Consider the following 18,668-nt stretch of genomic DNA (forward strand, 5'->3'; position numbering starts at 1 on the left):
AAAGACTGCCCCCCCCTCCCCCCCGCCCCCCACCCTCCTCACCTGCCCTAACATTAAAGACAAAGTGTTAGTACTCTGAAACACAAATAAATGATGTCACTCGTTCCTCCAGCCGATGGATGACAGTTTATCCATTTCTGATTCTCGTCGATCAGTATATAATAATAATAATAATAATATGTGACTAAGCAGACGCCTCTCTGTACATTTTGGGAGCTGCCGTCGTCTTCAGGGCTTGTGGTGGTGGTGGGGGGGGTTAATTATTAAGTCATTTTGAAAATAAACAGTCCTATACAAACTCCTCTTTTGAACTGACTGAGCAGCAGCTGAAGATGATCGCTCCAATTATTCTTTAATTTTCGCTTTTTCTTCTTTTTTTTAAATAATTGACCACTTGTTTCCAAATTTCATTATTATTTTATTTTCTCTAGACTATCTCATGACTCCTGGGTTTTGAAAATCCTGGCACGTGGCGTTTTTTTTTACCGCCCCTTGCCAAGCTGGTTAAGAGTAATGAGGTATAACTCTGAACTTTTACCCAGGTTCACGTTATTTCCACAGGAAATATTGTTGAATCTCTTATCCCTAGCTAATTATAAAGAAAGAAGAATGACATTTCATCAATATACAACCCAAGCACCTCTTCTCTAAATATCCCACCGGTCCTCAGCCATTTAAAACCCACTGCCTGCCCCCCATTCCCCTCCCATTCCCCCTTTTTTTTTTACCATTTCCCCCGACCCTGTTCTTCAGAGTCTCTGCAGAACTCCTCGCTGCAGGAGAGAGGGTGAGAGAGTGATTGAGAATCCCATCTTAGGCCATGGTCTCTTTCCCTGGCAGTCTGCGGTCGTTGAAAGTGTGCATGTTGATGACCTCCTCTGTTTTCACCATGACAGTTGGCTGGGGCTTGTGTTTGAGCCGGCGCTGGCACTTGAGGGAAACCCGCAGCTCGTCCACCATGGCACTGCAGAAGGACCGCTGCATAGGGGAAAAAGAAAGAAAAAAAAGGAGGAGAAGAAGAAGAAGACAGGTTTCAGACTGCTGCACCCTTCTCCAAAAATGTTATGGGTGACGGTAATTTTGTTGCCTCCACCTGGACGCGGCGCTGCCACGGGGGGAAAATAGTGAGATATTCAGTGTAGCAGGCGGGAAATGGAGGAAAAACTCTGGATGGGAGCGGGAGGGAGGTGTAAAAGCATGAGATTACTCATCTTAGTGTCTCAGTACAGAACACAGTGGTGGATTTGTGCTTGTTGCTGCTCATGCAGTGATTTTTATGCATTAAATATGTGATGCACTGCAACATATTCTACATATCCTAACATGTATCCTATAAATTATCGATCTATTTTACATTTTAGCAGCATGTTTAGGTCACATGTTAATGATGTTGGTGTATAAATGTTTTTTCAAACCTCCACATAAGTCAGGAATGGTCATTGTTTCCCATAATGCCTTGCTACAGTCTCACATAAGGCTGTGACCTCTCAATGAAAACATCAATATCGGACAGTTCTGCAAAACACTTGATTATGGCAAGTGTGAACATTTCAACTAAATGTGCAGAAGTTTAACTTCATGTGATGTGATATTTATTCAACACTTGGAACATAGCAGTGTTATTGCACTTTTAGATTAGCCTGTTATTACAATCAACTGTCAGGCGACTTAAGGCTTGTTGAGTTTTTAAGAGGTTTGACACTGCTGCATGATGATGATGCTGCTGGAAGAGCAGGTGGGTTTGATGAGCAGGGAATTCAACTACAACATACTGAACATCGTCCTTTCAAGGTTTTATAAGAAAAAAACCTTGAAAAGAGGAAAAAAAGGTTCATTATTGGAAAACAGCCTTGAAAACAAAGAAACAATTGTTTTAGTGAAATATTTAGAATAATCTAAATATGAATGTGTGTGTTTGCATGAAAACTGCACAGATTTTCTGCCAAGGCCTCAAAAACTGGTCAATAAACGGACTTTAGTAATTAGTAGTTAGTGTTTTAATAGCACCAGAAGAAGATATGGTGTTAGTTAATTAGATTAAAAAAGGGTCTGAAAGTTGTTGTTTTACTTTTCAGTGCTTGACTGAACTGATTGGAAACCATTAGCAACCAAACAATATACATTTCTTCACATTGCACATCTGCGTTTTGATCTAATGCTTTTGTCTCCGTATCTTTTGGTTGAAAGAACTCAAAGTCCAGACACGAGTCAAATCACATCTGGATTAGAAAACAAAAACTACAAATCTAATTTTGTTTTAGGTGGCTTTCTCTCGTCAGTCCCTTTGGATCACAGAGAAAACACTGTCGGATAAGTTGCATTAAATTCCAGTTATAGAGGAGAAATCCTAAGGTGATGAGAATAAACTAATTCCCCAGTGAGTTGTGTGTGTGTGTGTGTGTGTGTGTGTGTGTGTGTGTGTGTGTGTGTGTGTGTGTGTGTGTGTGTGTGTGTGTGTGTGTGTGTGTGTGTGTGTGTGTGTGTTTGTTTGTTTCAGCTCCACTTTGTAACTTCAGACAGCTGCATTTCTACAGTGTTTCATTAAAAAAAAAAAAGTCCCCAGTGCAGTTTATCCACAACACACTATGATCATCACTGCAGCTGAACATCTGAACTCGTAGCCAAACAATCCAACTGGATATAAACTACAGTGATGTGTAATAAAATACAAAGCTTTAGCAAAATCAAATGGATTAATGTTTCCAAATGTTGTGACCAATTATAGAGGGAAACTGATCGTCAGAAAAGCCGTAAAATACAGATTCTAGAGCATAAAACAGAAATAATGAAAATGAGACAGTTTTACTTGTTGGACCTCAGTCTGGTCAAAATGGTGGAGAGAATATGTTCTTAATGAAGGCCATTTTAACTCCTTTATCTTTCACACCAGGGACCCACAACCAGTCATCATGTGACCCAAGGTAACAACCCTCTCTGTGACTCAATAACTCAGGTTAACGCTGCTGCTACTTGGACCTGGAGTCTATTATATGTGCAGACCTGCTCACAGCACCAATGTGAGAGCTGCCTGAGATTTACACCGGGGGATGAGGACGTTTAAATCAGAGCCAGAGGCCACCACACAAAACCAGCCAGGTGAATTTCACAAGCACCAGGAGCTACGATACGAAGCAGAGTTAGCATTGAGTAGCTAACTCAGCTAATGGGCGGCCAGCCCAGCGACCTCCTCCGAGACTCAGGGGCCACACAGCCAGACAAACCTTCACCAAACCAGGAAGCTGAACAACCTCACTGCACTTCACACTTCTGAGTAATAATGACTGGGCAGCAAAACATGACTCAGCACAGGATGTGGTAACATGTGTTCCCACAGTTTTAAGATTTTTCTCATAATTAGGCCCTATGTTCCCACTGGACTCTCTCTACCTATCTGGACTCTATCTATCTGGCCTGTCTAGCCTCTACCGGGTCTTTTTACTAAACTTAACCAACTCTTTTCTTCATTGCCTAAACCCAACCAATGGTGGGACCAAAGGGCTGTGGGAACATAGGGCCTAATTTTCAGTGACAACAAAAGTGAGAAATGTGGGAACATAAGGCTGTGGGAACATAGGAATGACCCCGACTTGGTTCATGTATCCACTGAGCTTGTTTTATTATTTCTGGTTAGGTTTTTCTACTCTTATCAAAATGTACACATTTATAAAGTGCATTTTCTTTGTTTCCTGTATTCAGTTAGATTGTTATCATTAAAATACAAAGTGCTCTAAGAAGGCTTTATCTGGCTCAGATGTGGTTCACCAACATTTTTGAGATTGTGAGATTTTCAAGTCGGCAATGACTGGAAATAAATGTCTACGAGAGACGGTCAGAAGCAACAGAACATCTATTTCTAGTCTCAGTACAAACTGTTGCTCTTGTGTGGTGGGTATATACAGTATATAAAACAATACCATTGATGCTGTCCAATGGATAGTAGATTTAGTAGATTTGTGGGTGCTAGAAACCCCAACATCTGGCCAGTTGAGTAAGTCAGTCGATGACATTCATGGGGTTTGCTAGCTGTTGCAGCTGCAGTCAAACCAAAAACATATCACCTATATATATGGATGTATTTCTTATCTGGTGGGACTGATTATCTGTTTCACTGGAGGAATGGTACAAAAACAAACACATCAACAACAAGAATGATCTGAAAAGGGGTTGAAGCGTCAGGCTCTTACCTGCTGATGGTCAGAGGAAGTGGTCTGGATCATCAGTGAGTTTGGGTTTAAACAGACAGATGACGACAGAGAAGACTGTGAACTGTGATCGACATGGACGCCCACTCAACACCACAGGACGTGAGCTTAAAACTCAGTCCTACAAAACACTGTGTGTAGAACAGGATCACAGACCCGACAGGCAGCTTAATCCCATTGGTCCTGGAGGTTCTTAAAGGGAAAAGTCGCTGTTTCTGTGCTCCTGGCTAACATGGGTTTACTGTGATAAACAAGGTGGTAGTTGTATTATAAAGCCATCGGTGCAAACCTACACTCATCCTCATTATACTAACAGCAAATGTGACTGGTTGTGAGGTCCAGTGTTTGGCATGAATGCACAAACAGATCAGCCTATCTGTTTGCAAAAAAAACAAACCTGAGGGATTCAACAATGCTCCAAAAAGTTTCTTTCCGACTGCCTGGAGTTTGGCTTTCTCTAAATTGTGTATTTCTGCACATCTTTTTTTTTTTTTGCCACGGCTGGAATGAACCTTTACGAGCAAATGATCCATTTTACGTTTCTGCATAACTTGGTTCATTCAGTCTATATAAAACTCCCATCGCATCTACAGTTTATCAGCATGGTCCTTGTTTTAATTTCTGCATAAAAAATAGATACAAAGAGCTGATCTGTACCTGTAAACTACTGTAAATCTTTTAATAACACAGTGACGTGCTGAAACACTGGAATATAATGTGCCTGAAAGTAATTCTGTAGTAAAATACAGTCTTACTGCAATGACTGAGAAAGACGAGTGGTAACTCATCTTTTTTTGTGACTGTGATACATTGAATATATAGAGCTACTAGTATGTGTTAGACCTGCTGCAACATGTCACAGTTACATGTGAGTCCAATTTAACCAGCAAAACAACTGGTTTTCTATTAGACTTTTCTAGAATGGCTGTTCCATCCTCGAGGCTTTTATTTTGAAATATTTACCCTTACATACTGCCACCTGGTTTCATTTCTACAAAGAAACATGAACTGAAGGGATTTGTAAACACTATAGTTTTTTCATTTATTTTACCAATAATGGAAAATGTAATGGAAAACACCAACAATGGGAATAACGGAAATAAAACAAACAGTTTGAATGTAGATGAATTATTCTTCCTGATTATCTAAGGCGAGCAGCCATAAAGCTCCAGGCTTCGGGGAATACTGAGCGTGCTGTGATCGCACACGGGGGACACATCGGCATTATGGCTGCCTGCTGGTGGCACGCTGGATTGATAGCGGTTGCTAGGGGTCGGTGGACAACTGAGTTTTTTACGACACACAACAATTAGCCACAGCTGTATCGCCGCATGTCACAGCGAGATAGGCCGAGCCACTCTGAGGGGAACGGGGAGGTCGTAAATCTGACACCGAGAGCAGACATCAAATTGAAAAAGCTGCGTTTAGCCCGTGCAATTTTTTATACACAGGCTCGACTGTACAAATGAATAATGGGCAATAAAACTGTATATCATGAAGACAGCTCCCGGGGGAATATTACTGGTTTAATCTTGCTCGATGAGGACGTTATAGGTGCAGTCGTCCAAAAGTAATCAGAAGAAGATGATGTATAGAAGAAGATGTTTAGTAACTGTAATAATCCCGGTTTAAAGGAACATTGTTGGTCTATTGTCCTGTCCCACACCTGTGAGACAGAAGTGATGGGCTCCATTTAGGGAGGTAGGAGGGAGGAGGAACAGATGTGGAGCTGTGATGCAGATGGGAGGAGCACAGCTGAGCTATAATCCTGCCCCGGTCTGCAGGAAATGATCAGATACTTGGAGGGTTGGTGTTTCATACAGGCTGATCTTGTCCACAGGTCAGTGTCTGTGCAGCAAGGTTATTATGATGCAAAGTTGTTTTGTGCTCAGGCGACATCTAGTGGTCGTAGTAATTAAGACAGAAGCAAAGAAAGAAGAGGAGTGACGTAGTTTAAAGCCCCTGTACAGAGCTTTTAAAGGGACAACGAGGAGTTTTGGAAAAGCGAAGCGTTTTCACACTACATTTATGAGCCTCCGCGCGCACCGTGAAATTCTTTGACCGGCGCAAGACAGACTCATGTTTTCATTCATCAAGAATTAAAGTCAGAGGTTCAAAGACGATCACATACTGTCGTAGTTCTGACCATAAACGGCGATTCGGCGGCGTTATTCTCATGACTCGCCACGAAACCGAAAGTAAAGAAACGCTGGTCGGCTCGCGCAGCATTTCCGCCACCACTAATAATAACAAAATAACGATAGAGACAAAACGATATATTTATCGAAAATGGACCCATTAACAAGTGTGGGCAACGTAGATTCATCCACATTAATATGAGACTTTTTTATTGTTGCAGAATTTTTCGTTCTGCCGCTGGAGAAACTCCTCGTTGTCCCTTTAACTGGATACGCAAAAGTCTCTGGTTTCTGTTGATGTGTCTCTGTTACCTACAACAGCAAATGAGCCCATCAGTGTGAAGATACGCAATACGCAATTTCTAAGTAGTCTAATTCTGTAGGCTACCTCTGGAAGGCATGGTCGGGTCGGGTCGGACCACTGATGAAATGATACAAATAGATACATTACGCTGCTAAAAAAAGAAGAAGCAAGTCCCGTCTTCTTTCCAATGTTTCCAAAACAAATCTACACAAACGTCTTAATGACAGTGGGAAATGCGGTCTTCATTCCGGCAAGACACCACCGCTTTTGTCCACAGGGGCCGCCAAAGTCAACACTAAATGAAAAGTCTGTACAGGGGCTTTGTAAAGGGAAAGTCAACGACAGGAGGAGGAGGAGGGATGAATATGAAAGACCAAGTACTGTCATCATCACAAGTTCCGCATCAAGCTGTTTTAGGAAACACTGTGGATCGTAGAAGACCTCCAACCTCCAACTGTGACCGACATATTGGTACGAAACATCCGTCAGTCCATCAGTCAGAATCCGTCTGAAAGCTGTATCCAGGGGAGTAGCTATGCATCTTATTTCAGATTATTCCTGTGATTCTCCAGCTCCGGTGTCAGTTTGAGACACATCACCACCTGTGCAGCCCATATTGCACTGTTAAGGGTTGCCAGGGTAACTCAGCAAATTGCTGTTGTTCACCAGATTCCTGTCCATCATTATACCTGTTGCCAGACAGTGAAACAGAACTCGAAATCTAAGCAATCTGCTCTGCTCTATATGCTGTGGTTGTTATTCTCAGGGAGCAGATACCTGGTCGGCAGCAGAAAAAAAAACAAGTGTAGAAAACAGCAACGAAAGAAGAGAGAGTCGGTGAGTTTGTTCAAGTCTGATGGGTGAGGCCAGATGTACACAAAGGGGAGAAAAGAGGAAACAACAAAGCAGCATTAAGGTTGTCCTGAATGTGAAAGAACCAAAGAAAGACAAAATGGTGACTGTAAAAATATCACATCCAGTGGCCGAGTTGATCAGATGATGTAGGAGATGTCATGTTGTATCAGAAGAAAAGGAAAAACCAAAAGGACATCAGGTGAGTTCGCGCTCATATTCAATCAACAGTGGGAGATGGATGTTTATAGTTTAACATTAGAGGTCACCAAGAAGGAGAGTTTGCATGGATGTCCGTCCTGATCCCAGTCCTGTTGGAGGTTTCTTCCTGAATTTTTCCTCTCTCAGTCACCAAGTGCGGCTGTGATTGTTGGGTTTCTTGCTATAATAAAGTATCATACTAATAAAATTGCTAAATTAGCATAGCAATGAAGCTTTGGAGTGGTTAAAGATGAAGACAGGGATAAAAGACAGGAACATCTGCAAACGGACTGAGACAAAACAAACATGAGACAATGTGAGACAAATAAGAGACAATGCATGAGGGAAGACACCAAAATAAATGTCAACACCATTAAAATAAACATGAAAATGAAGGAAAAAAGTTGTAGCAGACAGGACAAAAGAAAACTTATGACCAAACAAATCTGACACAAAGTGAAAATGAAAGTGAAAGTGAAACTAGAATCACCTCCTCGTGGTCGTCTGACTGGTTTCAGGATTCATCCCTGCTCCTCCACAGTCATAGAAAATATGTACCATCTGTGAAATTTGGTCATGAAGTTACAACGGAGAGTTTTTTTTCACAGACTTTGAGAATAAAATCATAGTCTTACAAGAATAAAGTCATAATATTGCGAGAATAAAGTCATAAAATTTTAACCTGCTGTTTTAGAGGAGGAAGGTTGTTAAAACAAGGCCTTGGAGCATTTTGTGAAGTTGTACTTCAATATAGGTTTCACAAACAAGTAGATACTTAAAGCAGATATCAGTGGAATGTTTTTGTTAATATAAGTCCTAAATAGTCCTATTTTCCGTCAGCAATCACTTACATGAAGTATTTCAGCCTAAACACGAGTCTCTCCGTCACTCTGCTCTGCTGTAACCCGAGGAGAAAATTTTCCTTGTGGGATACAAGTGTTATCCAATGAGGAGAGAGAACGGCATGAAGGGCTGTGTGTGCAGCCAAGGGATGCGCGTGAAAGTGGTGACGTAGCACGAGGACCAATTGATGCCTGACAAGGGCGGGGGCTGCTAACTCATGGTGCGTTCAAAGAAACTCGTACTTTGTGTTTTTCCTTCCTGTGAAGTCATACCAGTTCGATCTGGTACGAGTTCACGGGTCGGAAGTTACGAGTGGCCGTTATAGGGAACTTTCACAGACAACAGGATGGTAAAAACACGAGCTACGGGTTACCTGGAACGCTACCAAGTCGTAGTTGTGACTTGAAGCTGTAACTTACGGTTTCAAAAGCCTGCCTTGAACGCAGCATTAGCCGAAACGGCCGTGAAGCTGATATCTGCTTTAATCTTTTGGCACATCAGCACCACATTGTCATCAGTATCAGGACTTTGAAAAGAATATGCAAGAAAATGCATCTATTTCGCAGAAAGAACCAGAACAGCCTACCGTATCCACTTACTGGTACAATTACGACTATTTTCCTGTAAATTTACGACTTTATTCACATAAAATTGCCACTTTTTTTCTCTTAATATTATGACTTTATTCTCGAAGTCTGTGAAAAAAATTGTTTTCTCAATGTGGCCCTAATACTCTGTTGAATTCTTTAGTCTTAGTCTTGACTAATGGTTAAAAATGGCTTTTCGATGACCACTGTGACCTTTGACCATCATCAGACAGACTGAAGCTGAAAACAAAACACCTTCATCTCTGTAAAGTAACAGTGCATGGAGAAGATACTGTCCAGCCAAAAACAAGAAGATTTTAAAGAAAGACATGAACATAGTTTCTACTCCTCTCTCAGTGCAGCTCCTCAAAATCGATCCATTTCTCCACACAAATATCTGAGCTGAGCCAACCAGATGTTTACTGTTATTTTTTCTGGTGTATTTATTTCCATGTTGCGCCTCCTGTGAGGTTCTTCGCTGCCCCCCCAGTGAGGCGTGCCTCTCACTCCGAGACCCCCCCGAGGTGGAACATTTCAGGAGGTTGTGTTGCATAACATTGCAGCATGTTTCTTACTACCTGGTGAGTCTTGCACCAGTGTTCCCCACCAGTTTCATAATGAACTGAAAGTGTATTTACACGTCTCATAATAGATGATAATATCCGCCTGGTGCTGTTTTTTGTGTTGAGCAGAGCATTGATTCACTCGGCTCTTGGTTTAACCTCAGACTGCAGGTCAGGACTGGCAACAACATATGAAAAACTGACCACACAATGTCAAACACTCTACATTTATTAATAGAAATCTGTGCTACCTTACCTGCCTTTTAAAGGGAGCAGGAGATAGTGTGGTGTTAGACTATAAGTACAACCCTTATAAACCGTTAGCCTGGAGCAGCGACTATGTACTTTCCTCATCCACTTTTGACTTTTGCATGGAGAACATGGTGGGAAAAAATCAAAAAATGCAAACAAACAGAAGAAATGTGCAAAATAGTGACACACCAGAGACCAGATGTTGCATGAACATCAGGATTTCTATCTTGCAGGGTATCATCTAATAAAGGTTTGAGTGTGTTAGCTACTTAGAGCAGAGATCGATAATAAACTCCATGATTTTCATTAATAAGGGATCTCCAGGAATGATGGCCTGTTATATCAGACTAAGACCCTGGATGCATGTATGAAATAAACTGAAGACACAGGACACAACACAGAGAGAGAGAGAGATGAGTAATAATAATAATAATCATAAACTTGCTGATGCTGGACTATTTTTCAAGGTACATTGGGGTAGAAGAGAGCTCAAGGTTTCACCAGCTGAGGCCTCCATTCACGCTGTCAAGGAGGTTTGTGCTCATGATGGATGATGGTCCAGAGACTGGGGTCCAACAACACACCACAGATCTCATCAGGGACATCCAGGAAATTCACACACTTCCTTATTTTCCACAGTTAAATGGCCTCTACTATTCACACAATCAAGAGTCTGGATGTAGACTAAATCAGAGCCAACAGAGCTTTAACCAGCACATCCCAACCTACAGTACGCAATCAAGTAAACTACATCCTAAATGTCCTAATTAGTAGTTGTAAGCTGACGGTACAACCTCCACAACCAGTCCAGGACCCTCCCAGAGTTTAGAGAGTGTGGTTCACCACAGGGGGAAGCTCCAGGAACTGTATTGAGTGTATTAAGATCTGTTTGATTAAGTTGATTTCCCCTGTAGTCGACCAGTCTGTTGTCACACAAACTCTGTGGCCTCTTATCACTGTCATTACACAATCTGAGGGGTTTCATCATGCACAGTATAAAATGGGGGTTTCTATAAAGTCAAAAGCATCTGGGATGACTGTGTCAACATGTGTATTTGTGCTCACTCCTTCAGGTTTGTGATCGGGGAGGTATTTTAAAGGGATAGTTCAACATTTTGGCAAATTTGCCTATTGCCATAATCCCTATAGGTTCATTGCCTTTAATTATCGGTGCATGTTGTTTTGAGATCAGTGGGGAAGAGACATGAGCTGCTCAGCGGACACAATGGAGGTGAATGGTACAGGTCCCCTGTCCCTCATCAAACTCATCAAATACACAATACAACAACTCCACAACACTCTGGTGGACAAGTTGTGACCTGCACATTCACCACGCTATGAGATAATCATGTATAATTATGTAACATTACGACACATGAAGCAAATACTTGGACCTACTTGCACTTTTGAAATCACTCCGCCCGGGCGACTATTGTCTGTACCGTTACCTGAGTAGCTCGCCTCTCTCAAAACAACATGCATCGACAAATAAAGGTACAGTAACAAACCTCCCCGTATGACTATAGGGACTATGGCAATGGGTGAATTTGTCAAAATGTTGAACTATCCCTTTAAGGCTGACCACAGTCACAGTGAATGGATCTGAAAAGTGAGATGCAGACAGTGAGACATGCTTATTGTTTTACCCCATGCATCTAAAACAACACAGATGACGTGGTCTTTGGTGAGGATGGTGCTCAATGGTGCAGTGAAATATGATCCAGGAAGTCCAGCTGAGTAACAGCAGCTCTTTCTATCTTTTGTCAAGGCCATTACAAAGTAAAGGTTATGAAGTAATCAGCCAGTAATGTGCGCTTACATTTATTCAATAGGCCCGAGTCCTCTGCACTGATGTCAGCAGACATTTTAAGTCTGACGTTGGTCTGAACGCAGCATGAAAGAAGACCTATTATACTTTACTGAGTTTCCCTTTCCTTACAGTCTGCTGTATCCTTTTGTGCATATAAATTGTTCTTTTAGTTTTGAAACCATACTGAGAAGTTGTGCTCTCAATTACCTAGAGAAATATGTTTTTTTTCAGTTTCCTTCACTGCTCTAAACTTTATAGTACAAAAAAACCCAGCACTTTGAAGGCCTTTTCAGCAACAACGCACAATTAGGTGCTCAATTTTCTCAGTGCTTCTTTCTGAAGAGTAAATATGGCCGAACAGTGGACTGTCTGTCAGCGTTATCATTGAGGATCTGAGATGCTTAATGAAGTTGCTGCTGACCTTGTTACTTTGGTAGGAAGCAAATATATAAATCCTGCAATATCAGTCAGTACTTTTATGCTTATAACTCGTGAGCTCAGGTAAATTTAACTGCTCAGTTTCAGTTCCTGTGAGCACAGAACTCATTCAGGTTTACCAGCATCATAAACCAGCAGGACGGTAGACATGATCGTTAAGTCCGAGTATCTGTCTATTCCTTATGGCAAGCCATTTTAACATTTAAAAAGCCAGACTGGATATGTGTTGCAGATATCTGTAATTCAGTTTTGACTAGTCTCAAAGAGTATTTCCGATATCCGCAACTACATTCCTCCTATCCACAATTGTCATTTCAGATATCCACAACTACGTTCTTCCCAGGACAAAATATGTCACTTTTGCCATTCATGTGTATGGGGTTTATCATTACAGATATCTACAATTCAGTTGCAGATATCCGCTATGTGAATTACAGATATCTGTAACTGAAATACGACTATTCCTAATTCCAGTTTGAGATTTCTACAACGTCATTTCGCCTAATCAAAACTTAAGTTGTAGATATCTCAAACTGGAATTAGTACTAGTCGTAATTCAGCTACAGATATCCGTAATTCACATAGCGGATATATGCAACTGAATTGTAGATATCTGTAATGACAAACACCACACACAATACGCAAAAGTGCATTTATCCTGGGAAGAACGTAGTTGTGGATCTGAAATGTTCTTTTTGACTCTGCAAAACTGAATTACAGATACCTTGAATGAAAAATCCAACTATTCAAAACGTAATTACAACAATTCAGAAAGATCAACAATGTTAATTCCGGATAGTCAAACTTAGCTTTTAAATGTTAAATCCGCTTGCCATAATTCCTTCATTATTTCCACCTCTCCCCTATAGTTTTCCCGCTGCCTGGCAGTGGGTGTGAGCTTCTTTTCTGGCTCCAGTCCAGTTTGTGAAGGTGAATCCTGGTCCTTCATCATCTGGTTCTGGATCAGACTCTGGCCCAAACCAATGTCAACAAGCGTTACCTCTGGTTGCCATACTGTGGTAGTGATTAATTGGAGCCCCCGTGTGCTCTGATTGGTCAGAGGTTGAATTGGTCTGTGAGGTTTATAAATCTATTTTAACAAACACCAAGAATCAAATGATGAAAACTAAAAAGAAACGGCCATAATAGATCCTCTTTAAAGGTAGAGTCTGGAGTTTTGTATGTTGCAGTTTGTAATCAAAACATTCAAACTGGCCCCCTCCTCTCGGGCTAAGCTGTGTAGCCTCCTGCCCCTGACAGCAGCAGAGTAGGAGGGCTCAGGGCTGCTAGCCGCACTAGCTGTCCCTAATGCTACCGAGTGTTAGCACATCTCTCTCTCTCAGCAGCAGTTGTCAGGACCACAAAGAAAAAGAAATACAGTCCGAGTGAAGCGCTGGAGCCGTGGGCTGATAGCCGACGGTCACCAACACCGGGAGCCTCCGCTGTTATGTTGTTATGCCGTTGTGGTGAGCTGGGAAGACAGTGTTAGCGGCGGATGCTAACCACTACCACTAGCTGAAGTTAGCATCGAGCTAGCTCACCACAACGGTCCTCATACTTGTTACCAGTCAAGGCTTTAGTTGTTGGTGACGGTCGGAAATCGGCTCGCGGCTCCAGCGCTTCACTCGGACTGTATTTCTTTTTCTTTGCGGTCCTGCCTGCTGCTGCTGAGAGTGAAAGACATGCTAGCACTCGTTAGCATCAGAGACAGCTAGTGCGGCTAGCAGCCCTGAGCCCTCCTACTCTGTTGCACGTAGCTTCAGCTGAGCTCCGTCATTGGCTGGAGAGAAAACACCAAATCTCTCGCTCTCCACCCATAAACGTCCACGTGCACAACAAAAGAAACCAAAAGACCAAAATACAGGCAGGGGGAGGGGGCGCTGCAGACACAGCCCCCACCACACAGGACTAGAAGCCCATAGGTGATGATTAAGACAGATTTCATTTGTATAAGTCTAGCTTTTATTTTTGGTCACAAAACTCCAGACTCAACCTTTAAGACCCCAGCTGGCTAACATCTGTCAAAGGTGTTGTGATCAATTTCACATTTCTATCAGGCATAACCTAAATGTAACATCTAACCGTACTGTACTTTTGCATGTATTATTGACAGCTACTAGAATTGGTTATAAAAAAAATGAAGTATTGTTATTGCACAAAACCAGTATTTTGCAGGACTGTCCAATATCCAATGTGTTGTCAGCCAGCAGATGCTGCAGATCCTGTTTTCCAGAGGAGAAACTTTTTGAATGGGAAGAGTCTTGATGGTCGGCTGTGATGTGTGTCAGGTGGAAGTTTTTTAATCTGAGTGTTTTAGCTTCAACAGCAGCTCTGCCTCCGTCCAAACACCTGATTCATTACACTTCCCTTTCCAGCACACACACATATCCTCTACGTTGGCATGAGTGTGTTCATCCATATGCATCATGCATGCGTGCAAGTGTGTGTGTATGTGTGTGTGAGTGTGTGTGTGCTGTGTTGATGAGATGGGTTCCTCACACACAGCTGGTGGTCCCTGCACCCCGAGAGCCAGGTTAGTCTGCGGCAGCCTCAGCAGCAGGCAGGAAGAGAGGAAAAAGCAGCAGGAGGAGGAGGAGTGGGAGGAGGAGGAGCGGGAGAAGGAAGCGAAGGAGGAGCTGAAGGAGGGAGAGGGAAGAGAGGAGCAGGAGGAAGAGGAGGAAGAGGAGGAGGAGGAGAGGGAGGAAGGGGAGAACCATGGTAATCATGGAAATCTGACAGACCGGCATGGAGATGACAAAGAGATGAGTCCCTCTGAGGTAAAGTCGCCTTTAAAGTTTCCTTTTTAAAGAAGTATTTACAAGAATCATTTAGTTCTAAATCTAACACACTTTCTCTTTCACTATCTCCATCCATCATAAAAAAACGCACAGTCGATTATACAAACACCTGGGATGAGTCATATACTTTCTATACTTTTTTTTTGTTACAGCTGCACGAACAACAACACAGAAGCCGACAGAGAGAATTTCCTCTGCAGCTCCAAGGCTGTCGTCCTCACATGTTGTTTCTTGTTCAGTTCAAACCTTCAAAAAAATGACCAAACTGACATTGACAGGAGGTTGAACATGGAAAGAATTATGCATTTTATGATTAAAGCATCAAACTGTCTCCAGCGTTTACTTACAGATTTGATCTGTGGGGCAGAAGGCGACCAGGTTGGTAGGTCTTGACAGGTTTAAAGGCAGAGTCTGGCAATTATGTTTTATTTTTAGTGATTTTATTTGAATTTTCTTATACTTTTATAAAGACCCCACCTCCATCCATCCATCCATGAGGGCAGTTCACAGCCTGGACGGGTCATCACATGGAAACAAACAACCTCAAACACTCACATAGGGGCAATTAAGAAAAACATGAAAACATTAAAACGCTTCTTTTTTTTATACCAAAATGTGATCAACTCCTAGTGACCAGATTATAAACACAAGATTTCATGTTTTAGTCATAAAAATGCACATCTTCCTGTGTCCCTGGAATTAGACGTTCTTTTTGTAGAGGAGTTTTTGTTTTTGTTTTTTTTAAGTCTAAATTAAAGTAATGCATATAATATTATCGCCTTGAAAAACTGATCTGACATTTTCTGAGATGTCAGGATGAGCTCACATGATAAGACTCACCTCACAGGTTGGGATCTGATTGGTCAATGTTCTTTGTCAATCCCAGTGAGAAGTGATCTATCTCTCTACCTCAAACTTTGGTTTCAGTCAAAATCATTTGTTTGTTGCACATTCATGATCTATCTAGTGCATGTTTTAAATATATATAAAATACAGACCTGTTATATTTGATTTAACTGTATTACAAATATACATATAAACAGTGATGATGACTGGTCCCTGGCTGCATCTATCACCTGAGTCTGGTTGAGCAGGTGACTCTAAGTTCAAACTCGTTGTGCATCGTACAAAGAAAAACAAATTATTATACAAAACTTTAAAGTGTGTCTCTTTCTGTTTTTACATTTTTTTGTTTTTGCAGAGATCCACTTCTTGTATTGCAGTCGCTAACTGAGGAACATGTTATCTTCCTCCTACACCTGGAATCGTTTCTAGACAGAACTTATGACAGTTTTGAATTCACTTCATGGGAGCTGGTTATTTATAGTTTCCAGTCTTTAGTTCTCACAGCTTCCTCTGTCTTAGCTGCACAGAAACAACATGGATCTCTCTTCTTATCTATGGATCTGAAGGCAAACACACATATTTCACAAATGTAGCAGTGATGATGAAATGTGATAAAATAATAATAATAATAATGATAAAAAGGGAGGGTCCAACTGAAAATGAGAGCAAAAAGAAGTTTCATAGTCTGGACAGGTGATGCAAAATGACAAACCTGCAGAAATCTGTAGTTTTTAAAGTTATCAAATGTTTATTTATTTATTTATTTTTATTAAAAGTTGAATTAAATTAACAAGTGTATAATTCGACAGTGCTCTCATCTAGTGGTATTGCAGTCTGTTTAATAAATGCAATAATCTCAAAAACAACGTACATCCGGTGTTTACATGTGGATTTAACCTTTAAAAACACTATTTAAACAGTTTCTCTCCTGTATCAGAGGCTGCATTATGGCTCATACTGTATATATATATATATATATACATGTATATATATAAAGGCTATTTCTACTGTTACAGAAAATGAGTAGTTAGGAAATGCAGATTGCAGGGTGCGCACGGTCGAGCATGTGAAACACAACAAGGAGATGCTCAGCACCACATTTTCAACTTGACACTCGACACTCGTGGTGAGAAAAACAAGCCCATCTAATAAAAAGTAGGTGGTTATTTAAGTACATGAGAGAAAATATCTGGTTGATTTTCACAGTAAGAATAAACAACATCGTTCATGTTCACAGATTAGTCCTGATACGTTTCTGAAATCTGTATTTGGGTTTAATTTAAGATGAAGGTGAGTTTAGTGTTTGGACTTTTGTAAATATCCGATATGAGCCGGTCAGTACAGGAGACCGACATCTATTTAAGATCTGGCTTTTATTTGAGAATTTACAATATATGTGTGTGTCAAATACTTTTCGACTTTATTTCTATATACTGAACACATCATTGTGTCAAAGCTACTTCTGATATTCACAACCACAATGACTGACAACAGTAACAACAGGGCTGTTTAGTTCTGGTATTATGGTTTCTTAACTGTTACACTTATGATTATAGATGATCATATTGATTGGTCAGCAGGAGGGTTAGCCAAAACAAATAAACAAAAAAAAAAAAAAACAGAAATAAAAATAGAAATTGTCCAACAGGAATTACATCCCGGTCAGAATGTAATTCCAGAGTGAATCATATTCCTGTTGGACGACGCAGGAAGCCGTGTGTCCTTAATGCAGCCAAGCATGAAGTAATAATGTGAGGGTTTTGGTGAAGCCGAGCAGCAGTCGTGTGTTTCTGTTGCCTCAACTGAACTGATCGTTCCCTTGTGTGAGGTCCATGCTACATCTGGACAACAGATGTTTAGCTGCACTTTGAACAGTGTTGATAAGTGTTGGGTGGGTTTGTGAAAATGGCAGCTGAAGTCGTCTCCTGGGAAAAAAAAAAAAATCTGTTTGGATCATCACGACTGAATCTTGCTAACAGTGCAGCGGCGGCATGCAGAGGAAGTGGACCTATCCACAGACTGTCCAACAACAACAACACACATTTTAATTGTATCTATAGAACAGACTGTAGCCGTCCTACTGTGTTTTCCCGCTGCGGTTTATCACCGACAGCCGAGTAAAAGCTGTCGAACATGCGTCAGCAGAAAAACTGTACGGACGAGCTCAGAGTGAGAGTGCAGTTGTGTAGTTGTGTAGCTGTGTAGTTGTGTAGCTGTGTGGACTTCACAGGCCTCTGTAGAGTCTGGAGACTCAGAAATTAAACTTCCTCCACACAGCTGATAACCCACTTCCAAGAATTTAATTAAGCCGGGTTTCAGCGCCGAAGCTTTGGTCCTGAATAATGGCCTGAATATTTTTTTCAGACGGGTTCTCAGTCACCAGGGCGGGTTGGTGAATATCAGAACATGCTATCTTCAAACCGGTCCTCCAACTCTGATGCATTGGAGCCGAGTGGTGCTATTTTGTCTAAATGCTCAACGTTAAATTATTTGTGCAATTTCAAGCAAACAAGTGAGAGAGTGTTAATTATTGCACACTCGTACGCTCCGATCAAAGGCATGTCTACACTGCAGAGTGCATAACACATGACAGGTTGTGGCATTTGTGCATGAAAACGAGTGTCAGCATGTCACTGTCAATACAACTAAACCTAACCTTTCAAAATAAGACACTATCCTCCATTAAAACTCTGTACAGTGTTAAATATACAAACCTACACACATTAGGCTCAGGTTGTGAGTGCATGATCTGAATTTTTAAGGGATATTTCAACATTAAGGCAAATTGGTCTATTGCCATAATCCCTATAGTTATAGTAGTAGGTTTGTTACCT

At 41.3% G+C, this 18,668-nt stretch overlaps 1 protein-coding gene across 2 annotated transcripts in view; it reads right to left on the reverse strand.

The window, feature by feature from the left end:
• Positions 1-724: 724 nt before the first annotated feature.
• The window catches only part of grik2 (glutamate receptor, ionotropic, kainate 2), a gene marked incomplete at both ends in the record, with an annotated part of 312,879 nt that continues 294,935 nt past the window's right edge, over positions 725-18,668 (reverse strand). The window contains one exon of one of the 2 annotated variants that reach the window (XM_083989928.1): positions 725-978. In XM_083989928.1, the coding sequence (XP_083846054.1) occupies positions 725-978 (254 nt within the window). The remainder of the gene's footprint in view (positions 979-18,668) is intronic. The other variant, XM_083989929.1, reaches the window with a different exon arrangement.

Source organism: Trachurus trachurus (assembly GCF_905171665.1).
Source record: "Trachurus trachurus genome assembly, chromosome: 16".
In the NCBI taxonomy this organism is placed as follows: Eukaryota; Metazoa; Chordata; class Actinopteri; order Carangiformes; family Carangidae; genus Trachurus; species Trachurus trachurus.